At 30.6% G+C, this 21,708-nt stretch overlaps 1 protein-coding gene across 2 annotated transcripts in view; it reads right to left on the bottom strand.

Moving 5' to 3' along the window:
* Positions 1–2,384: 2,384 nt before the first annotated feature.
* Positions 2,385–21,708, bottom strand: part of Usp20-33 (Ubiquitin specific protease 20/33) — a 45,676-nt gene continuing 26,352 nt past the window's right edge. For both annotated transcript variants that reach the window (XM_067044793.1, XM_067044792.1), the window contains exons 10-19: positions 21,370–21,623; positions 12,922–13,100; positions 11,468–11,657; positions 10,754–10,831; positions 10,295–10,450; positions 6,298–6,418; positions 5,079–5,187; positions 4,707–4,803; positions 2,682–2,740; positions 2,385–2,601 (exon numbers count right to left, since the gene is read on the bottom strand). In XM_067044793.1, the coding sequence (XP_066900894.1) occupies positions 2,552–2,601; positions 2,682–2,740; positions 4,707–4,803; positions 5,079–5,187; positions 6,298–6,418; positions 10,295–10,450; positions 10,754–10,831; positions 11,468–11,657; positions 12,922–13,100; positions 21,370–21,623 (1,293 nt within the window). In that variant the 3' untranslated portion in view covers positions 2,385–2,551. The remainder of the gene's footprint in view (positions 2,602–2,681; positions 2,741–4,706; positions 4,804–5,078; positions 5,188–6,297; positions 6,419–10,294; positions 10,451–10,753; positions 10,832–11,467; positions 11,658–12,921; positions 13,101–21,369; positions 21,624–21,708) is intronic.

The raw sequence follows: 21,708 nt of genomic DNA, 5'->3' as shown, positions 1-21,708 counted from the left end.
AAGTGCATACCTTACCTTACAGAGTGGAGCTTCCATCCTGCGAGAATTTACAGCAAATAACCATAAACATCAACCTGTCAATTCATCTCCTATCCTGCTATCTAACCTAATGAACATGCATTGCCAAGGCCTTCTGATGTGGAGTAGCTCACATATTTATTTGGAGTTAAAACTAATTAATTACACAAAGCCACTTCAACAATGGCTCTGTCTGAAGCTAATTAAATACACCATAAAGTAGTTCATGATGTAAATTTCCCTAAGAGAAGCAGATTCCATATTTGCCAAAATGGACTCATATAGTGTTAATTTTTCGTTGTTTGGTAAAAATATTGCAGCAAGAAAAATAATGAACCTAAAGAGTATTGTTAGGGCTCAATTTTAAGTTCATTAAATACCACAAAATTATTATTTTTCTAAGAATAATAGTTTTCAAGATATTTTCTGAAATGTTGTTTCTTGTTAAAAAAACAAAACAGTATCTCGAGACTTATTGAACATAAGGAACACTATTAGGGCTCAATTTGAGGTCATTAATTGCACCGTTAATTAGTCGATAATGATTTGTTTGCTACTTGCAATACACCCGGAACAATTGGCTATAGACCTAAAAATATACGGCAGCAATTTTGAAATCTTTGATATCCAGGCTACGGGCCCTCAAGAGGTAAAATTTTTACTGTTGTATTTTTCGAACATTTTTGCATTAGAATCCATTGACAGAAATTAATTTACATTTATTCTAGGTACAGCTAAAGTTAAAGCTAATTTTATTCGACAATAAGATGCGAGCAAATCATTCACTAACACAACCATAACTTACTGTAGGCAAAAAATAAAAATAAACTAATCATAGCGGAATTGATATTTAAAAAAAAAAAAAACTTACCTGCTGATCATTGTTCCACATAGAGAGGAAAAGAGAGATGTTTTTTAAATAACCATACACTTTGCATTTAATATACTTTGGAACGTTTTCATCTATTACCATTGATGTCAAAATACAGCGAAATCAGTTTTGGATCCTAAGCCACAAAATCAGGCTTTCAGAAACACTGTGTAACTTAGGCAGGAGTTTAAAAAAACTTTACTGAGGACCAAGTACGATAAAAAGTAGTAAGGGCATTTAATAATTAAGACATGCATAGTGGTGTAAAATTTTTTGGGAACTCATACTTGAGGAAATTATCATCGTTCTGTCCCATAAAACAAAAGAGACAGAAACATTATCCAGCGAATGATCAAGTGTTTATTGGCCTTCATTGTAATGTAGCTTTTATTCTTGATTTCAGTTTGGTCTTAGATCATCAGCACTTTTAACTTAATGATAATTAAGACCCATAAGTGATTTTAGCGGCTCCCTTCATTTAAAAGAGATTTTTTTTTTTGTCATCCATGAAAATGTATTGAATGTTCCTTCTGTAGCAATTTTTAATAATGCTATTAGGCTCCTAATACATTCTCATGTCAATATTTTTCTATATTACATTATTTAAATGGCTGATAACAACCCCAGACCTAATTCATCCTATCAGCACATCCCTATACACAGCTGTCAATTCCCCCCCAAAAAAGTTAATACCTCATGATTTCAACCTGCATTCCCTGATGTTACTCCTTTTGTGCTGATCAGAACAGCTATCTCAACCATTTATGCGTTGAAAATAATAGAAATAAGGATTTCTATAAATTCACAACTTTTCGGAATATTTCCTGTCCAACGAAAATATTCTGATTTTATATGTTGTTCCTTCCCACTGGGAATATTTCTAGCCCACATCATTAGGCATATGGTATGTCTCAAGTTCAACAACGAATGCTCATATTGCAAAATAAACTTCATGGAATACAATGGAAAAACATTCTATTCAATCAACAAGTTACTTGGACTTATGAATTCCACATGATGATATCTTTAAATTTACTCACCTACAACCTGTTACCGGGAAATGAACCAGGCAAGTGAAAAGTTCAAATCCAAAAGGGTTGAAAAAATTAAGATTTTACACAATATTATTGAATAAATTAAAATTAAAACATTATAGAAAAATTAAAATATTAATAAATAAAACATTATAGAAATATTAAAAAATAAAACATAATAGAAATATTAAAAAATAAAACATAATAGAAATATTAAAAAATAAAACATCATAGAAAAATTCAAATATTTTAATATAACCAAGGTTGTTTTCTAATTGGACAAACGGTCCTATCAGAAAACAGCCAAACTTATTAGTTATTAATAGCAGGAAGTGCTCTCATAAATTAGAAAGAAGAGTGCCTTCGATCTAATTTAAAACTTACTATAAAATACATAAGAAAGGAGAACAAATAAAAAGACAAACCATGAAACAAATACTTTTTTTCAAAAGTAAAAATTATTAGTTTTGTATTTTCATATAAATATACAATTTCATGATTTCTTTAACAAAATAAATTCAAACCAAGTTTACATGTTTTTTATATGTAATACATGTTTTTTCGAATAAGTTGTTTTTATAAGAATAAATTTGAATACATGACAAATATCGGAACAGTTCTATTGAAACTACTCTGGATGCTTCGGAATATCAACGCTGAGATTTCCTAATATTGAACCTAAAAATGAAATATAAATGGATAAATCATACAAAATAATTATATAATTATAACTAATTAATATGACTAGTGGAGCTTACTTTTTTCCTTAACATTTTGCAACCAAATTCCACTGTCATCTATCCTCTCATCTAGAGACCTTCAAAAGCAAACATATTTTTTATATATAATGAACAATAAAAAAAACAAAAAAAAAAACTATACACTAGGAAAAGAATTAAGTAATGAATTTACCACTAATTTAATATAATGAACTAGTTAAAAATTTAATTTTATGACAAATTTGTAGTTCTAAGTATTATTATTTATTTTAAATTATATTTGTTTTTCTCAACATTGCAGCAGATTATGAAACTATTAATATATGTATATATGAAATACTGAGGATTTCTGTTATATTCATATTCAGCATACTTGATGATTCCCCTTTTGGCGTAGTGAGTTGGCCATTGCCTCGTACTCTTATACAACACCTATCCACTAGGATATTTGAGGAACATCCACATGGATGGGGAAGCAGGGTAAGATGCTTAAAGGGAATAATTCTTTCACCTGACTCAATTCCTAGTGACAACTGAAACGTGTGCTTGGCAAGGTTACTCGTCTCCTGTTGAATGGCGAAGCATAACTCTAGCATATTTAATTACATTACTTAACCTCACGAAGGCCAATATAAATGCCCTTAACCCCTAAACATATCCCATCTGGTTTAGGGAGTTGTACCAGAGGATACAGAGGAAAAAACGAGGAATGACAGTCCTAGGCTACTGACATAGTTCAAGAGCCCAGCTTCAGAGAGAAAATTAGTTACTTAATGAGATCTTGCAGCAGGAAAAGAAATTTCTCCTGCAAGGCCATTAGATGTTGGACACCCATGCGGATCCAACATTTAGTTTTAAATGGAATTTCCAAGACTAAATTTATTATTCATTTTATTTAAATACATATTTTTAAAAATAAGCTTTTTGAACTTTCCTAAGAATATCCAATTTATTTGTTTAAAATTTGTTCTGATTATTTACACTTTAAAAATATATAATCAATTACAACAAATTAATAGATGATCAATTAAGTATTGATAATGAATTAATTAAATTATACAAAAAGCTTGACTATACTGACAATTCTATAAGACTTATTTCTAATAGGCCAGTTAGCCTGGAACTGAGGTAAGAAGTAAGTGATGGAAAGCTAGAAATGCTAATAACATATTCATTTGATGTTAGATAATAATATTTTAAATTTGCCAGGTTCCAAGCAGAAGGCTAGGACAGTAAGTGAAACTTCCAAATTTTTGGACTTTTTAAAGATTCTGTTCTTAAACTTTTAAATGATACCACTACAAAAAACTTTATGGAATAATTAATTAAAGAACATTAAATTATGTATCAAATGAATGCTTAAAATTATAAATTCAGTGCAGGAATACGATCATAATCTATAGTGTAAAAACAACAATTAACCAACTTTGCCAAGAAGTACAATAATTTTAAAATGAATTTTCCTTTTGGTTAAAGACTAATAGCTATAAGTTTCCCTCCCAATTTTCAAGTTAATACTTCTGACGGAAGTAGGATACAATTTTTACAGATAAGTGGGTGAGGGTAAAAATGTGAATGAGTGAGTGAACATGTCCACCAGAAGTTGCTGAATATTTAAGTTTGAAATGTAACATGCTCGTTAATTATAATAAATTTGATGCTCTAAAAATTTTCTTCAAAACATTTTTTAATTAGAACACCTGTTTTAAAGTCACTATATCAAACTTATTGGGAATGTTGGTAAAAACTGGTTTTTTTTCCATCATCAATTCCAAACATACTCCTGGATCGAATCTATAATTTTAGGCATTCAATTGATGTATAAGCTATTGTTCTTTAATTAATTATAGAACAAAGTTTTTAGCAAGATGCACCATTTAAAATCAAGTACATTTGCCCTGACCTTCAAACTAAAACTTATGGTATTATCATCTGACATTAAATGAACATATTAAAACAATTTCTTCCTTTCAAATGCTTACTTCCAATGGGACGACCTGAAAGATTAAAATTGACAGACCAATAAATACATTCAAAGTATTTAATATGGTAAAATAACGTCACCTGGAATCAGAATCTGAAGATTCTGTTGATTGCTGCAACACCCCATACAGTGAAGTTAAAAGTTCCCACCTTCCCAAACTCACATCGCAAGTTTTACCTGCAAAAAGTTTAGGTTAAATAAAACTATATATCTTAATTGAGGTGTTGAGAACCAGAGTGAACCAACCACATTTAGAAAAATCCCTTAATGCAGAAGATTAGAAAAAAAAACTGCTTTAGACAAGCTTTAAAGATGAGTCCTAACATTTCTGTTATGTTTTATTCTCAATTTCTACAATGTGATTTAGTCTACTCTGGCTCTCAATATCTCAATTACCTAGATCAGTAATTAAATAAAACCATAAAAAAAAAATTCATAGCAAAAACACTAACCAGCAGTAGAAACTGGCCCAGGAGGAACGGTTGTCCTTCCCCTCACATAATTTTCCCAGCTTGATAACCAGTAAATGGAGATTGGATGTTTTTCGTGGAGTCCATAAGTCTATGAACAGAGTAAAAATTCAAGTTATTATACATATTGAGTTATAAACTGTGAAATTCCATTTCCTAAGGCAGTGGTTTCCATTCATATAAACAAATTTTTAAACATCTTTATAATTGTAAATTATTTTTTCGATCAATCCATATATAACTTTCATATTTTAATACCTTTACAATTCAAATGTAAATACTTCATCATTGTGATTTTGTTTTGATTGTTGCAGAATCTAAACTGGTAATTAATGCAAATATATGTAGTATTCTATTCATTCATATTTAGGTGTTTTTTTTTTTAGTTGACTACATTCCTCTTTATACATATCACTTTTAATACTCTTCATATTTATTTTCTATTGTTTTATCATATTTACATTATTTCTATCTTGTCCCCATTTAGCCCTTATCAAGCCCTGCAAAGTGGGGCAAAATGTAGTTTAACAATAAATAGTTAATCTTTACTATTCTGGATTTTCTTTTTTACTGTAATTAATCTTTATTGTTTTGTACCTTTATTGACCACTACCCAGACAATCTTTTTACAATCAAAAAAGTAAGTTTACTTTAAACCAGATATGATGTGTTCTGTAGTTTACATACGTACCATATTTTGAATCAGAACATTACATTGTAATGTTGTACAAACCAATAATGTAATTGAAAATCTAACAGATTTACCTAAAATAAAGAATCACTTTTAACATAAAAAAATGAATTTTCATCCAAATGCCGGAAAAAACATCAACTTGATTTAAACAGCAATAACATTTCTTTAATAGACAAAGTCAAGCACTAGTGCCCGGCAGGATTCAGGATGAATTCTATATCATCAAAACAGTTATTACAGGACATCATACAGTGTGTACTTTTATTTACATCAATGCCTGGAACTGCTAGCAACACCTAACAAGTTAGGTTTATTTTTATATGTGATTAGAATAAGGGAGATAAAGGAAATAAAGCCATCAGACTGTAAAACAAATCAGAGCAGAAGTCCAGAATAATACAGAATTCACACTCTGGAGAAGCAAGTCATCAAAACTAGGGAAGGTTATAAATATTCACATACTTAGACATACTATATATTCTCATATTACAAAAAATTAATCCTTACTTGAAGCCTGTGAAATTCATGCAGTTGAACTCGGAGAAGATCAGACTCCCCCCCTGAGAGTTCAGAACAAACATCACAGGTGCTAAGAGCATCAGTTGGACAGTCTGGGCCTCCACCAAACCTGTGGTTCATAAAAAATAAATAAATAATAAAACAGAAAACTAATCTAAATAGTTAATTGAATTAGTTTCAATCTAACATCTAAAGAAACTAAAATTAACATTATCAGCCTTACAAAGAATAAAGAATATGCACATAACAGTAAACAAGGCCTAGACATCAGTTGACATCTCATTGGAAGTAAGCATATATTAATAAACAGGGTGTCCAATGTAAATTGACTCAAATGCTTCTCACATTTGAACAAACAATACTACAGGAAAAAGTTGAAGGTCTACCTACAGTTTCACCAGCCAGAATTGCTTTTTAATGTGACATATGTGGCTAACGCACTGCAAAAACTACAGGTTAGCAGATAAAACACATTTCTTAATACTTGCATTTCTATTTGTTAAAAAGTTCTGACAGACCCAGCAAAAAACATTTCTATATTTCAAAATTGAAGGATTTAAGCCTTAACATAATAGAGGGGACAACAGTAGCAAAAAGCCTTCTTCTACTTTCTCTGGGACCTCCAATGTTTGGCATAAGGCGTGACAATAAGGGTGCTACTTTAGCAGATTTGGCGCTGATATATTCTGTGAGAACATTAAACCGGAGGCAAGCATCAATCATGACTCCTAGGTATTTTAAGCAAGACTGAGAATGAATTTCATGCCCACCCACCGTGACAGTGATGAACTCTGTTTGCTTCCTGCTAATGACTAGCAGAACCTCAGTTTTGTGATCTGCAAGCTGTAGGCCTTCCGAAGACAGCTAAACTTGACCCATAGCAATAGCCTGGTCAGCGATGAGGGTAACTTCTTTTAAGTATTTCGCCTCCACTACCACTGTAATATCATCTGCCAATTCCACAGCTGTGGCTCCCTTCGGCAATGTCGACTTGAAAATTGTATGATGTTCCACAGAAGAGGCCCTAGTACGGAGCCCTGTGGGACACCACCGTCATCTTGTATCTCCTTTGGCCAATGTCTGAAAGATAAAACAGAACTCTATCTCTAAAGTAGTCTGTAAAAACTCTCAAGAGATAGACTGCCACACCCTAGTCCATCCGCATCTAATATACAGGTCCATCTTGCAGTGTTAAAAGCATTTTTGACATTTAGAGTGATGATTACTGCATAATACTTAGCACCTGTACTCTAACTTGCTCCTGCAATTGCTTTACAGGCCATTTCGACTATTAATCCTATAACATCTACCATGGATCACTTTATGAAATCCATATTGAGCCCCTGAGAGGCCATTTAACCTTCCATGAACTTGTGTGTGTGTGGGCGCACGTGTGTTTGTGAGTGTATGTGTCAGTATATGTGTGTGAAATAAAATAGTTAATTAAATATTACCAGAAACTAATAAGAATTGAATGGCGTTGATGACCAAGGAAGTTTTATGCCGTTAAACAAAATAGAATGAACGAACCTTCTATGTCTAATAAAGCACTGCTATGGCCCTACTTAATATTCACATATTTAGTATAGTTTTCATTAATACAGAGGCCCATTTTTTATTTTCACTACTTAGCTTACGGAAAGACTCTTATTGCGATGAGTTATTTTGAGAAATAAGGCAAATATCATCTGCATATACACATAACTGGGCACATGAATGTAAGATATTACCTCAGATATCAAGCTTGTTTATCACACTATGAAGGGCTGGATTGAAGAGAGTTGCAGAAAGGGCGGCATCACCTTGCCTTATGTCAGTCGAGATAGGAAAGTCATGGCCCATCTTACCACTTACGATAACTTTACCATCACTATTGTTCAACATCATATTACAAGTCGTAAAATTTTATGAGGAACATTGAATTCTAATAGAACATCGCTCATTTTTGCACTGTTGACACTATCAAAAGCTTGATGGTAATCTATGAAGAGAACATGTAAATCAATTTTCTACTCTCAGTACTTTTTGAATAGTTGCCTCATAAAAAAAATCTGGAAAGTTGTGCCTGTACCATGTTGAAATATGCATTGATAATCACTAATGTTTTCTGCACAGCTTTTTCAATACGATATGTGAAATTATTTTATAGGCCACTGTATGAAGTGAAATTTCATGGTAATTGTTGCATGGGATTTTATCACCTTTCTTATAAATGGTGCATATTAGGCTAGTCCTCTATGTTCGGGGTATTCTTTCTTTTTCTTATATGTCTAGGATCAGCGAGCATAGTTGTTCTTGTACAATATCCCCACAGTTATTGAAAAATTCAGCTATGAGGAAGTCTTCGCCAGGTGCTTTATTGTTTTTCATTTTCGAAATCAATTCTCAAAAATTGTCCATACCTGGCAGCTTGATATATTTTCATTGTTTAATGTGGTTGAGTTCGTATCTATTTCTAGCGCTGTTGTACTATACAAATCTTTAAAATGTTCTGTTAATTTATAAATTTTAGGTTGGAAACCTCTGTTTGTATGTTTAACTGTTTCATAGAATTTTTTTGGTTTCATTACCGCCACTTAATTCTTCAATATCTTCTACCTGTTTATTTGGGAAATTTGTTTTTTTAGCTCTAATAACTTTTTTTGTACTACGGCAACTCATACAATAGTTCGCAATGCTCTGCCTAGTAGTGGGCAGTAGCATGATTAATCTTTTTCCATTCCTTGCTTATAACACTTCTCAACAGTCATCAAATCACTCATCTCCCCACCTTTTTCACCTATAATTTTGCCATTTCATCTATAGCTTTATTAATTTTAGCCTCATTATTTTCTATACTATAGAAAGTTAGTACTAGTACTAGGCCTAACTCTTCATTCCTTAGTTCTTTGATCATCTTTTCATTTCCTAACTCTTTGAAATCACTTGCTTTTTCTGGGTCTTCCCAAGAAAATTCCGATTTCCCTCCTATGAAATTTCTTGTGTTTTAATTTTCTACGCACTCTCAATATTCGATCTTTACCAGGAAATGGTCTGACTCACAGTTGGCTCCTCTAGCAGTTCTAACGTTTATGCTATGATTGAACACACGTGGTGTTCTAAAATATGTACATGATCAATTTGTTTGAATACACCATGTGGTGATTTCAAGTTACCGAGTGTATTTTCTTATACAGGAAGCAGTTACTAATACTGATTAAATGCTCGAAAAACTAAGGCCATTTTGGGTTGAAGTTATAACTGGTTCCAGTTCTTAACAGTCCTCCTTTATTCCCTCCCTTACAATTCCTTAACAACCAACTGATTCACTCCTACTCCACAATAAAAAACCTTGCAGTCATCTTCAACAAACACCTCTCCTAGAATAATTGTATTTCACAGATCACAGGGAAATCTATAACTGTACTTAAACAATTCCTAAGATTCCTTGATTTCATCCCTCAGAATACCTGTCAGCTCCTAGTATCCTCTTTCGTTTTCCCCCACTTTGACTATGGCTGCTTGTTCCACGAAGGGCTATCTCCTGGTATAGAGTTGAAACTGAAGAGACTCATGAATTTCTTCGTAAGATTTATTTTAAGGTTTTCAGGGCGCTCTTATGTCTCCCATACTTATCATGTACAGCATATTTATTGAACAAGAACATGGCCTACATGGCAGTAAAAATTGAAACACAAAATAGTTTTAAACTACTTAGTGAATGCTAAAGTTTTGGCCCGCTTTGTAAAGCTTCTACATGGCTACATGGCTACAAGAGCAAGATATGACAAATATAAGAATCATAAAAATAGATTTTAAAAAGGTATTAAATGTAAAATAAAAATAAGAGTAACATAAAATAAATCAATATCCAGTAAATAAATCATGCATGCTTGATACAGTTTCAAAAATACTCTATAGCCATTCAATGTTATGTGTGTAGAACAAGAGTTAGAAAAGATCCTATAAATTATTTAGATAAGATTGTTCATGGAAATTCACCAACCTGGTTATGAGGTACTTCCAAACAGTTGCTGAGACAATAACAGTTTCAGTTCCAGGAAAAAGACAATCATGCTGACAAAGTAATAGCCTATTGTCAACTGGACCAGGTTCTGAAAAACTGTTGAATTTGACCAGCCAGTCTTTTGCTACATAATACCTAAAATTAGAAATCAAGCAAAAATTACAGGAAATAATTAATTGATTCAGATGTGAGAGTCAATGTTCATAATATTTGATTTAATTTCAACCAACATTAAAATCTAATCACACGATATTCACTAAAATCATATCACCATGAACAATAACAATAATTACTGACCAAAGCATAATACAAAAGAAAAAGAAAACATGCTTTAAGATGTGATTAGAAAGATATACTAAAATTCCAAATCAATAAAACAAAACATAGTTCCTGAAGAATAACAACAGTAATATGGACCATACTTCTATGCTGACTTACCTTTCTGTTTCTGAAGATGACATTTCCTCGAGTTTAGCTGCTCGTTTCCGTGCTCTAATGATTTTGGAGTTATCTTTTCTAAATAACAATAAAATATCACTGAATAAAAAGCATACAAATTAAGCAATTTACATGTGAAGAACTTGATGAACATAAAATTTCTATAAAGAATGGAATTAAATCCATTGAGAACAAAATAAAAATATAGATTTACAATTAAAATCTTTTTAAGTAACAAAATATTTTTAAACTGATATGCAAATTTTGATTAAATGTTTAAACATTTATTTATCTTTCTTGATTACCTACAGAAAATATACTTTTCTTTAAACGAATACACCATAACTACCATATCAAATTTAAATTATTAGCAGAGTGATTTAATGAATATTGGTATGCTATTAAATATATTCAGTTTTTATACAGTAAAATAATTAAAGTCATTTTCGTATATTATAATGAGATAGAAGCTAAAGAAGCAGTCATGCCTTTCTATAATTACAAATATGAAAATAGGTATCAAAATCTGGATGGAACATGTAGATAATCAACATATGCATCATTTTTTACCCAGTAAAATATCAAAAAAATTATATTTATGATCAATTAACATAAAAAGAAATATTGAAATTTTATTTTTACAAAAAAAAAATTAAAATTTGTTCTGAAAGTAGAACTATGCATTTGTAAAGATATTACAGAAATATGGAATACCTGTAAAACAACACATAAGCTCTTGCCGATGCAACATTACTGATGGGAGTAACGCAATGATCATCATACTCATACCATTCACCAGTTGTCCTGTTCTTAGCTAAACATGTGTAGTGACCACTAGAGCCACCATGTCCATGATGGCATATAACAGATACTAAATCATACTTGGTCACTCCATTTCTACAGTCTAAAAAAAAAAATAGTAATAATACACAAAAAATGTTTAATCTGGGACAGTTTTCTATTAGAATAAAAGAGAAAAAATTAACTTAATAGGATGTTATATAATGAATAAAAAATAAAGATATTGTGATGACAACATTGTAAATGTTATGAACCTATTTTGAAACTTCTCGACCATATGATCGTATTCTGTGCTTGCTTTTTGGCTAAAAAAAGTTTTTAATATTTGTCTATATTTGGTAGTGTAATTTAGTAGTAAACATTGTAATTCAATTAATAAATACTGTTTATACTAATACCAATCATCATTTCATACACACACCAAAATATAACAAATTTGTATATTAGATATAAATAATACCAGTGCAAAGGAAAATATGTTTCAACATTAACCAATGTTCCGTACTGATAGGCTAATAACAAGATATATCAGTATATAATTATTGTAAAGCAATAAATATTTTTCTCCAAGTTTTATATTAACTAAATAAATATTAATAACAGCGGTGCAGTGGGGCGGGAATGTGTGGGAATAATGTTTCCACTCTGCTTTTTCCAAAAATCCTATATATTAATAGGCGACCCGTGTTTGGAGCACTTCGGAAACTACCTTGTAAAGTGGTAGGGGCATCCTGGAATGCCCGATGTTATTTAATTCTCAGAAGATGGTTAGCCTTCCCACACTGGAAAATTTACCACTAAACCACCGGTTTATTAACATTAGATTAGTACCTTAAAGTAGATTAGTAACTTGAATGTAAAACTTAATCTGAAATTTGATAATTTTTTTTATAACTATTTATATTTATCTAGAGCTTAGAATAAACATATTAGTATATTAGTAAGTATTTTAATACTGAACTTTAATTAAACTGAAATTCTCAAAATTTTAACTAATGACAAACCAGAGAGATGATGGATGAAATAAATATATTGATAAAGAGACACAATAATGTGCTTTAATAGACAGTAGATTGTAACTAGAAGTTATATTATATTAGTAAGCTAATAGATTCATTGTGAAAACCGAAAGAATTGTGACAAAGGATTAATGGATTTTCATTGGTTAAGCTAGGGTTAGGAAAAAGGGCTGATAGGCTCACTTGGTGAACTTGCTCCCTCACCCAGTGAGGTGGATTTATTTTAATTTGTTTGTTGATTTGTTCATTTAGGTTGAGAACTGAGTGCAGTTCCAGTTTGGAACCCTGATTAGTGCATTAATATACATTAAAAAGATACTATCATAAGTATTAATAAAGGTAGTATACCTTTCCCCATAAAAGGTGCCAAATCTAAGCCAGTCAATGGGAAACTAACATGTGATGATATTTTGGAAGGAAGAGCTGGTTCATGGCGAAACCTTTTCAAATGAATGCAGAGTATTTCAGGACAAGACATCAACCGGGAATATTTGACACCGTTCCTCAATTTCTGACACTTTTCACAGCTGTAAAGAAAAGAATATCACATTAAGAAATATTTTGTTCAAAAACTCTATAGTTCAAATTTTTAAAGATATACTTTTTAACTCTATGGATTTTAATTACTTTATAACACCATACATAATCCCCAAGAATTTCTTATAAAATATAGGAGTACACATAATTTATTTCTGACACCCAGTACTAGGCCATTGCAAAAGCCTTTTCAAATTAATTCAGAATTGATATTTAAGTCTCCATTTTAATGCCAAATTCAACGAAACGGTCCGTAGGGACGGAGCTGGAGTAATGTTGACCATGGCTGGGACCAAAATACTTTTTAGCTAGACTGTAGTAACTACTCAAGGCGCTAACAGTAATTAATTATGGTAATTCATTTGCAGATGGTTAAATAATTAAAGAGAGTTAAAATTTTAATGTTTATAATAAATAATTTCGATTAATAAATTCAAAATAATTTAAGTTTATAATAAATAAAAAATAAAATAAAAAACTGAATTTGGTATATATAACAGAAATTAATAATTTAATGGTATGTGAAAATTTCAAAACAATAATCGATGCACATCACTTTTTTTGCATTCCTTGTCGCGTATCGTTCCTACACTTTCTTTTTACGCAAACAAAACACTTTCTTCTTGCCAACTGTTTTATGCCTGCACGATTCTCACATTTCAACAGAAAATACCTTTCAATTAGTTGAAATGGTAAATCCTCAGATTTTCTTTTTCCTCCTCCTGCCATGTGTCTACTTTACGGATATTTTCAAAAAATGTCTATCATTAGTTCTAAATGAAATTCACTCAATTTTTGTTTGATACCAATAAAATTTTGATGTAAAATATATGCATTATATATGAATAAACCTAACAAGTGGAAAAACAATTATTTATACCATTATATCGTCTTCCTTACCAAATAAAAAATAAAGAGAATGATGTAAAATGGGATTTCTGTTTCGGAAATTCCCGGAGATTTTTATGAACCTTATAGTGCCCGGCTGCTACCTTAGGAAGGCAAATTACTAACAAGTGCTCCAGTATTAATTTTACACAAAAGTGACTGCCTATTAATCGAAAAAATTGACAAACACATATATGCCCCGTTAGTCCACACTGAAGACTTAGAGGAAACACATATAAACACCTTAGAGCTCAAAAAGTTAAAGCTTAAGGTTTGAAGATTCTAATAATCTAAGTAAACTTGAGGGATTGATCAGCTCACACTGCTTGGAATCCACCACCTGATCCGCCCCAAACAGTGCAAACCTCAAACCCGCAAATCGGTCACACCAGCATATTATGTGGTATACCATCTCATCCTCAGCATTGCAGAATTTGAAAAAGGGTGACTGTAAGCTTGAAATTAAACATATGTTAATTCAATTTACAGTGACCTGTATAGAACCCTATTCTACCTTACTTTTTAAAAAAACCTGGTATTATGTAAAAAGTACAACTAATCCAAGAACTTAAAAGCTAGGAAATTGAATTATCACCTCAGGTAAATCTAAGCTTATGTGAATCAAGTAACACATTCAATAAAAAAAATAGATTAAAAGAAAACAGATCAGCTCAGCAAAGTGTAAACTAAAATCAGTACACTTTTTAATTACATCACTCAAACACATTCACCTGGAGCTTGACCTATCCTTTTAATCACTTTAATGGCAATAATCATGACAAGAATCTTAACAGGGTATCCAGTGATATAGAATTGAACAAATTCAAGCATAATTCAACGATGGTAAGGCTGTGAACTGTAAACTTCCAGGCATTTTCATCAATTTATTTCATTAAAGTTAGTACTAAACTGGAACCATAAATAAAACATACAATCTGGACTCGAGAATGAATCTGAATGATTATAAAGGTTTAGTAATGAAAAAATGTTATCTAACTTCTTAAACTAAGGTCTCAATGCAATGTCAAAAATCAAAACAAAAACAATTACTTTAATTTTAAACAAATAAAATACCCATATTGGAATAAATTTCATCACAATTTTATTCATATACTAATTTTGTATAATTTATTGTACATATTTCCATATAACCATGAAAACCTATTTTAAGATAGTCTCAAATGGAGGGATTGATTAATAAGAAAGTAAAAAAATAAATAAATAAATGAGCCCATACTGTGCCATAATTTAGTAAATATATGTAAAAAGACGAAACAATTACCCAAACTGAAAAAAATATTCGAATTAAAGTTACTAGCTACTTTGTTAACAGATGCAGTTTGTGTTTAGGATACACAATATTCAGTTTTTTATTTGACAAAATTTTCTTCCAAAACATTTAAAACGTTCTGTTCTTATTTAAGTTTAATAAATGAATTAAAGATGATAAATTACATATCATTAATATGTATATTTATAATTGAACTAGTAATTAATAGTTTTTGTTTCATTTTGCATGGTTTGCAAATTTTCGTTTTAAAGAATCAAAACTTTGGGCATGCATAAGCCCTAATGCATAATAATGCATAATTAAAATAGTAAAATAATTCCCGACTTTTAATTATTGGTAAACATATGGAACAAATGATATTCACAACCAGCCTGATGGCTAGAATAGATTGAAAACCTGAAAGATAACCTGCCTTCCTCTCCTAGATGGAGTAACTAAGGATACTAACCCATTGACAGTTTATCCCGTGACAGTCACAGGCAGAGCACCAAGTACCATTCAAGTAATCTCGTACCAGGGATAGGCATGGTTAAGGCATTCAAACTATTTAGTCTTCCATAGAAATCTAAGACTATGGCTAGATTTTTTGCTTCCTCTGTTTTCTAAGATTACTTTAACTGAAGATGTGGTTTAATTTTGGATTCAGTACACTATCGACTTTGAAACGGATCACACAATCCTTCGCACCAGAGTTTAGTGCTTTATCAGTTCAAAAAATCGTTTTTGTGAATGAAAAAGTGAGGAAGGAAACAACATACTACTGTCTGGATTGTGACGTTGGCTTATGTATCCCTGGTTTTAAAATCAATCAAACACAGAGAAACAAATCTTATGGCATCTAAATAAAATAACTAAACTTAATAACAACTATATGCCACTAGTACCAAATACCACTAATTTTAAACTCACTTCACCACAGAAAATGACAACACTTATAAAGTACCTCAATATCACTAAGGAACCCGGCCCACATAGTATACCTGCAATATAAATAAAAAAAATCTTTCCAAAAAAATTATACACATTACAAAAATTTTCAATAGCTGTATGACACTTAAATACATCCCTGTCAAATAGAAAACTGCTAAACTTATACTATTAGTCCAACTGCATAAAGAGCAAGAATTACCAAGTAGCCTTCTTAATCTTTTAAAAACTATTTTAAACTCAATTTTTATAAATTTTTGAAGTTAAAAACTACCAAAGATGAATATAATCTATTCTATATTTTTCTTTATTGTTGTACAACTTTTCGGGACAATTTGTCCCATATTCATGCACCTTTACAATCCCCATACTTGTCATATTTTCAATTTCACTATTGAAATCATGTCATCCATATATCATGGTTGAAAATTGTTTAACAATTTATAAAAATTAATATAATCAAACTTCCTAAAAAGAAAATCCAGAACTATTTTAAACTTTTTTTAAAGTATTGCCCCAATCAACAAATGACAGCCAACAATAATTAATAAATGAACATTTCGGATGCCGACATTATCAATCAACCACCAGGGAATTAGTCTGTGTTGTAGATAATATAACCAAAACTTTTAATCACAAAAAACATACTAGCATGATCCTTATAGACACTGCAAAAGCACACAACACTGACAACCCTAACTTACTTATTTTCAAATTAATGAAACTGAGTATTGCAAGATATATATCTCTTACTCATCCAATCATTTTTGTTCAATAGATTCATCATCGATTCAGTCAATGATATAACCTTTCCCATGTACCATTCCATTGCCGATCTCTCGAAGTGATTTGGTCAAGTTACATACAGTACAAAATTCAAAAATGTTAACATAGTCCTCTGTGAGCGAAGATACAACATTATACTCCTCATCATACCGAATTGAAACAATCACTAATATCCAGGAAAATATCCACACAAAAAACATACATAATTTTTTTTTAAAGAAGAGTAAATTTGTGAAAATTTGAGCCCTTGTAAAGTAGATAGTACCCAGATACAATTTTTCAAAAACCAGTACTTTTTGTTCAAAAACAAGAAATCATCATTTTGTGACTATTTTGGTAAATATCATTAAAACTGCTACTTATGTGAAAAATATCAATGTAAATTACATTAAATTGAATTTAACAAGATTCATTTTGAGTACTAATCAATGTCTGTATGTCCAATAGTTTCTAAGATATAACACTTTTCTCTAGATGACACATTGTAGAAGATTATACGATAATGTGAAAATTGCGAGAAAATATTTTTAGGCTGCTTTGAAGTGATAAAAATACCTAATGTGAAATAATATTTCACAAACTAAATCGACATCCCACTGATAATAATTAAATCATTATAAATAATTAAATAAATCATTCATAGTTTGTAATTAAGTCATATTGTTAATAAAATATACAGGCAGTTAGTAAGATGACCGAGTTCAAGAACGAACTATGGTATTTATGAAACAAAATACAACAGATTATATTAATATTAAATCTATATAACACAAATAAAACACAAAGTATACAGACTGGAGGTGAACAATTTTGCTACTTTTGTCGTTTTTTAGTACCAGACAGGTCACTTTCAAAATCTTTCACCTTATTTCTAAAAATTAATTCGAAATCAGATCAAAGTTCATTTTCCAATTTCTTAGGTTTTCTATTAATTCAAAGATAACAGCATCCCAGAACTTGAGAACTACCCTTATTTCTATATAAGGTATCCTCACCTTCCCATAATCCATAATCATGTTATTTTTGAAAAAAAAAAATTATTATACTTTTCTGATTAATACTGTATTTGAACTTTGAATGCATCACCTTGGAAAAAAAAAGAATGGACCAATTATAGTTATAAAGCCTAGATTGAAAAAAAAAACAACTAGAAAACTTCATTGTTACAAGGGGAGTTTTCTCAAGCACTGGGACGATCTTAACTTAGAATAGATACTAATGTAATCTATTTTATTTTATTAATATGTTTACTACTCTAACACAGTCATTTTACTGACTATATATTATATAAACTTTATGACTTAATTAATAACTATAATTGTTTTAATTTTTATGATTTAATTATTAACAGTAGAATGTCAATTCAGCTAATGAACTTTGATTAATACACAGTATTTTATACACTCCAGAAAAGCTTAAAAAAAAAATGTTTACATTATCCTACATTCCTCAAAAAATGTGTCATCTTGTCAGCAAATATTAGATATACAGACATCCATTACAGCTCAAATAAAGCTTATTAAATATAATTGTAAGTAATTTGTATGCACTTTCTGGTTAAAAGTAGCAGATTCCATGATATTTGTCAAAATTAAGTCTGAAAATGGTGATCCTAAGGACCCTTACAAATGATTAACCTAATAGAAACTGATTAGGATTTCACAGTCAATAATTTTACAGGTGATAGTACAGTAAACAGCCTTTATTAGATTTGCTAATAATTTAGGGTAGGTTCTTATGCTTTAAGTAATATATCAAACCTGTTTGCCCTTTTCCAAATGATATTATTTATTATAACTCATATAGGCAGACAAAACACACTAAATAAATTAAAAAACATACACTTCTATAAAAACCTTGATGAATAAATGAGGTGTGCATTGATGTTTTGACACAGCCAAGGTATAAAAATATCCTTCAAATGCAGGTAAAAGCACAAACTGGCATGCTTAAGAATGAACTGGCAGATAAATTGGCAAAGACAAGAGCAAAAGACAACAGCCTCCCGATCCTACTCAACAAGGTAGTGCAGTTAAACGTTTCCTGAAAAATCAAAAGGTAGAAGTGAAATTAAAATTGGAAGACACTGTTAGAGTAGGTATCTGTCATGTGATTACTTCAGAACTTTCTCCAACGAATAAAAAAAAAATTATTCTTTAAAAAAAAAATGTGGCGTGAAGAAATAAACACCAAATTTTAATAAATAAAAATTGTGAGCAAGTAAGGTAATATGGAGTAAGTTTACACTAATATTTACAAAGTTTGACTTTTATTGACTAAAATCACTATTTTCGAAGCTAGACTTTTTCACTTTTTTTAAATATGTTTCTAAGATGATCGTGTTTTAAATATTGAATTCTGGCCCACGTTTGGTTCATAATCATATTTTATGAGATTGATAATTAAATTTACTAGTACCTAGAATGCACTTCCCACTGCTTTAAGGAGTATGTATCTGGAAGACTGATAATTGAAGCGGTACGTACCAGTTGAGGAGAAATTGGAAAATAGAATTATTTGACTAATGTAATCATCACAAAAAGTTAAAAATTGTGTGAGATTAGTATTTTACAATTTTCAGTAAAAACATGAAAATGGGATTTAAAATTTTAAAATAGAAAAAATAAATTTTATTTCTATGATTGTTCACAGTTGACCAGACAAACCATGATAGTATGATTAACCCAGTGCCACTTGCACCCTATACTGTCCATTTTTACAGTGAAACACAGTTGATTGTATGTGAGAATTTCATTCACAAGTAAGTTTTCAGCATTTTTTTTTTTTTATGATTCATTACATTACTGATTTACATAAGTCCAAAAATAGTTGTCAAAAAAAGTTTACTTTTTAATAAAAAATTAATGTACCCATCAAAAAGTTGTTACAACAAAAAAAATTGGAAAACTTATAGTGATCTTTGTGATCCTACCTTTCCCACAAGAAATATACTGACAAATGCCGAATTCAATAGACACTTCACCCACTTGCTCCACAACAGAGATCTGCACTTATCCCATGTTTTGTCATGGCAACTGCAAACTAGAGCTCAAAAACTACAAAACCGTCAAGGAGAAATGTAGATCACAACAAATAATTAGTAAAGAACATTTTCTAAAAGTTCCACTTTTTACCAAAATCAAAAAAATAACCCGGGTTGTGAGTAAACACTGATACACAAATGCCATATGACAGAAGTAAAGATTTGAAACGCAGTGAACAGGTTGAAATTAATATTTTTACAACTTATCACATCACCATAGTGAATTCACATGGCCGATTTGTGAAAGATAAGGGTTTAGAATTCAAGTTCCTGAAAAGCAACTCCTACAACTTCTGGGTTTGGATTTAACTAGAAAATTGTGCACTTAACCCACATAACCTTATTTATGTCATCTGCATTTTCTATTTTTTTTTTTTTCAATTAAGTGATTGTTATGGTAGGTGCTGAAATATAAATTGAGTTAACTAATGAGGTAGGTAAGGTAACAGTTGGCAGCAGTATTTAACCATTGTACATCAATGATGAGCAAACATTAAGAATTCATAGAATGTAGAAAGTAGAACGAACTAACATGCAAAAAAAGTTTCTAGCTCAACTATGAGAAACTATAAGTGATTTATTTAGACTTTAACTAACTGAAAATAACATTTTCAGGTACAAAAGATAAAAAAAAAAACTTATGGTCATCTCAAATATAACAACTAAGTTGGAAAAATAAAGATCATAAATTAACATTTACAGTTCTACTGACAGAACAATGAGTTGTTTTCAAAGAAGGCTTGATCCTAAAATACTTCAGGGAATTCAATACATTTGAGAATTAGATAGACCACAAGGAATTGGATAATTAACAGCCTGTAATAGAGTAAAACTTTTTCGTTTATTTTTTTCATTTCAGCAATATACTAACCATTATTTTTTAATTTCACTGTAATTGAAATTATAATTTTAATAATGAATTGTGCTGAACATAACTATAATAAAGAATGATAACAGAATGTCCACAACTTCCCTCTTATTGGTATGGAGATTAAGTCTGAGAGATGGATCTAGTAGCAGTATTATAGGCAGCTATAATGTATTAATTAAATATATATATGATAAATCCCATGCCAAGCTACTTGCCCTTTTCTGACTTCACCAAGTCAGATATTAAAATTTACGTTTAAAAGGAAATGGGGAAAAACATGAATAATTACGCTAAGTCTTCACAAATATAAATATGAATAACACAAATTGATAGATCAATAAAAAGAAACAAATGTTTTCAATGTTGTAATAAACAAATGAATTGATTTTTACAAATTCTAACATATCTGTAATCATATAAAATTTTCTAAATTACATAAAAAGGAAAATTTACCTATACATGTTATCACCCTTGAGCTCATCAGCAGAGAAAAATGCAGACAGACAGTCATGTAATGAAACTTGTGGTCCCCAAATCCAATAACAAACACAATCCCATAACCAAGAAAGCCAGCTCTGATCTGGAGAGTAAAGATGAGAGCATTTAGTAGGTCCGGGACTAACAGAACTCTGGTGGAGTATGTAAATGGTGTCTCTGTTAGGGATCGGTAAGGAGAGGTCCTGGAATGTCTCAACTCTGGATGACACCTGATCATGACAGGATGAAATCATAATAACAAATAAAAATAAAAAAACTTAAGTAATAAATAAAAAAAAATATTTATTTATAATC

This window comes from Halyomorpha halys, unplaced genomic scaffold, assembly GCF_000696795.3.
Source record: "Halyomorpha halys isolate HHAL.00 unplaced genomic scaffold, Hhal_1.1 Scaffold273.1, whole genome shotgun sequence".
In the NCBI taxonomy this organism is placed as follows: Eukaryota; Metazoa; Arthropoda; class Insecta; order Hemiptera; family Pentatomidae; genus Halyomorpha; species Halyomorpha halys.
This window is presented reverse-complemented; position numbering and strand designations above follow the sequence as displayed.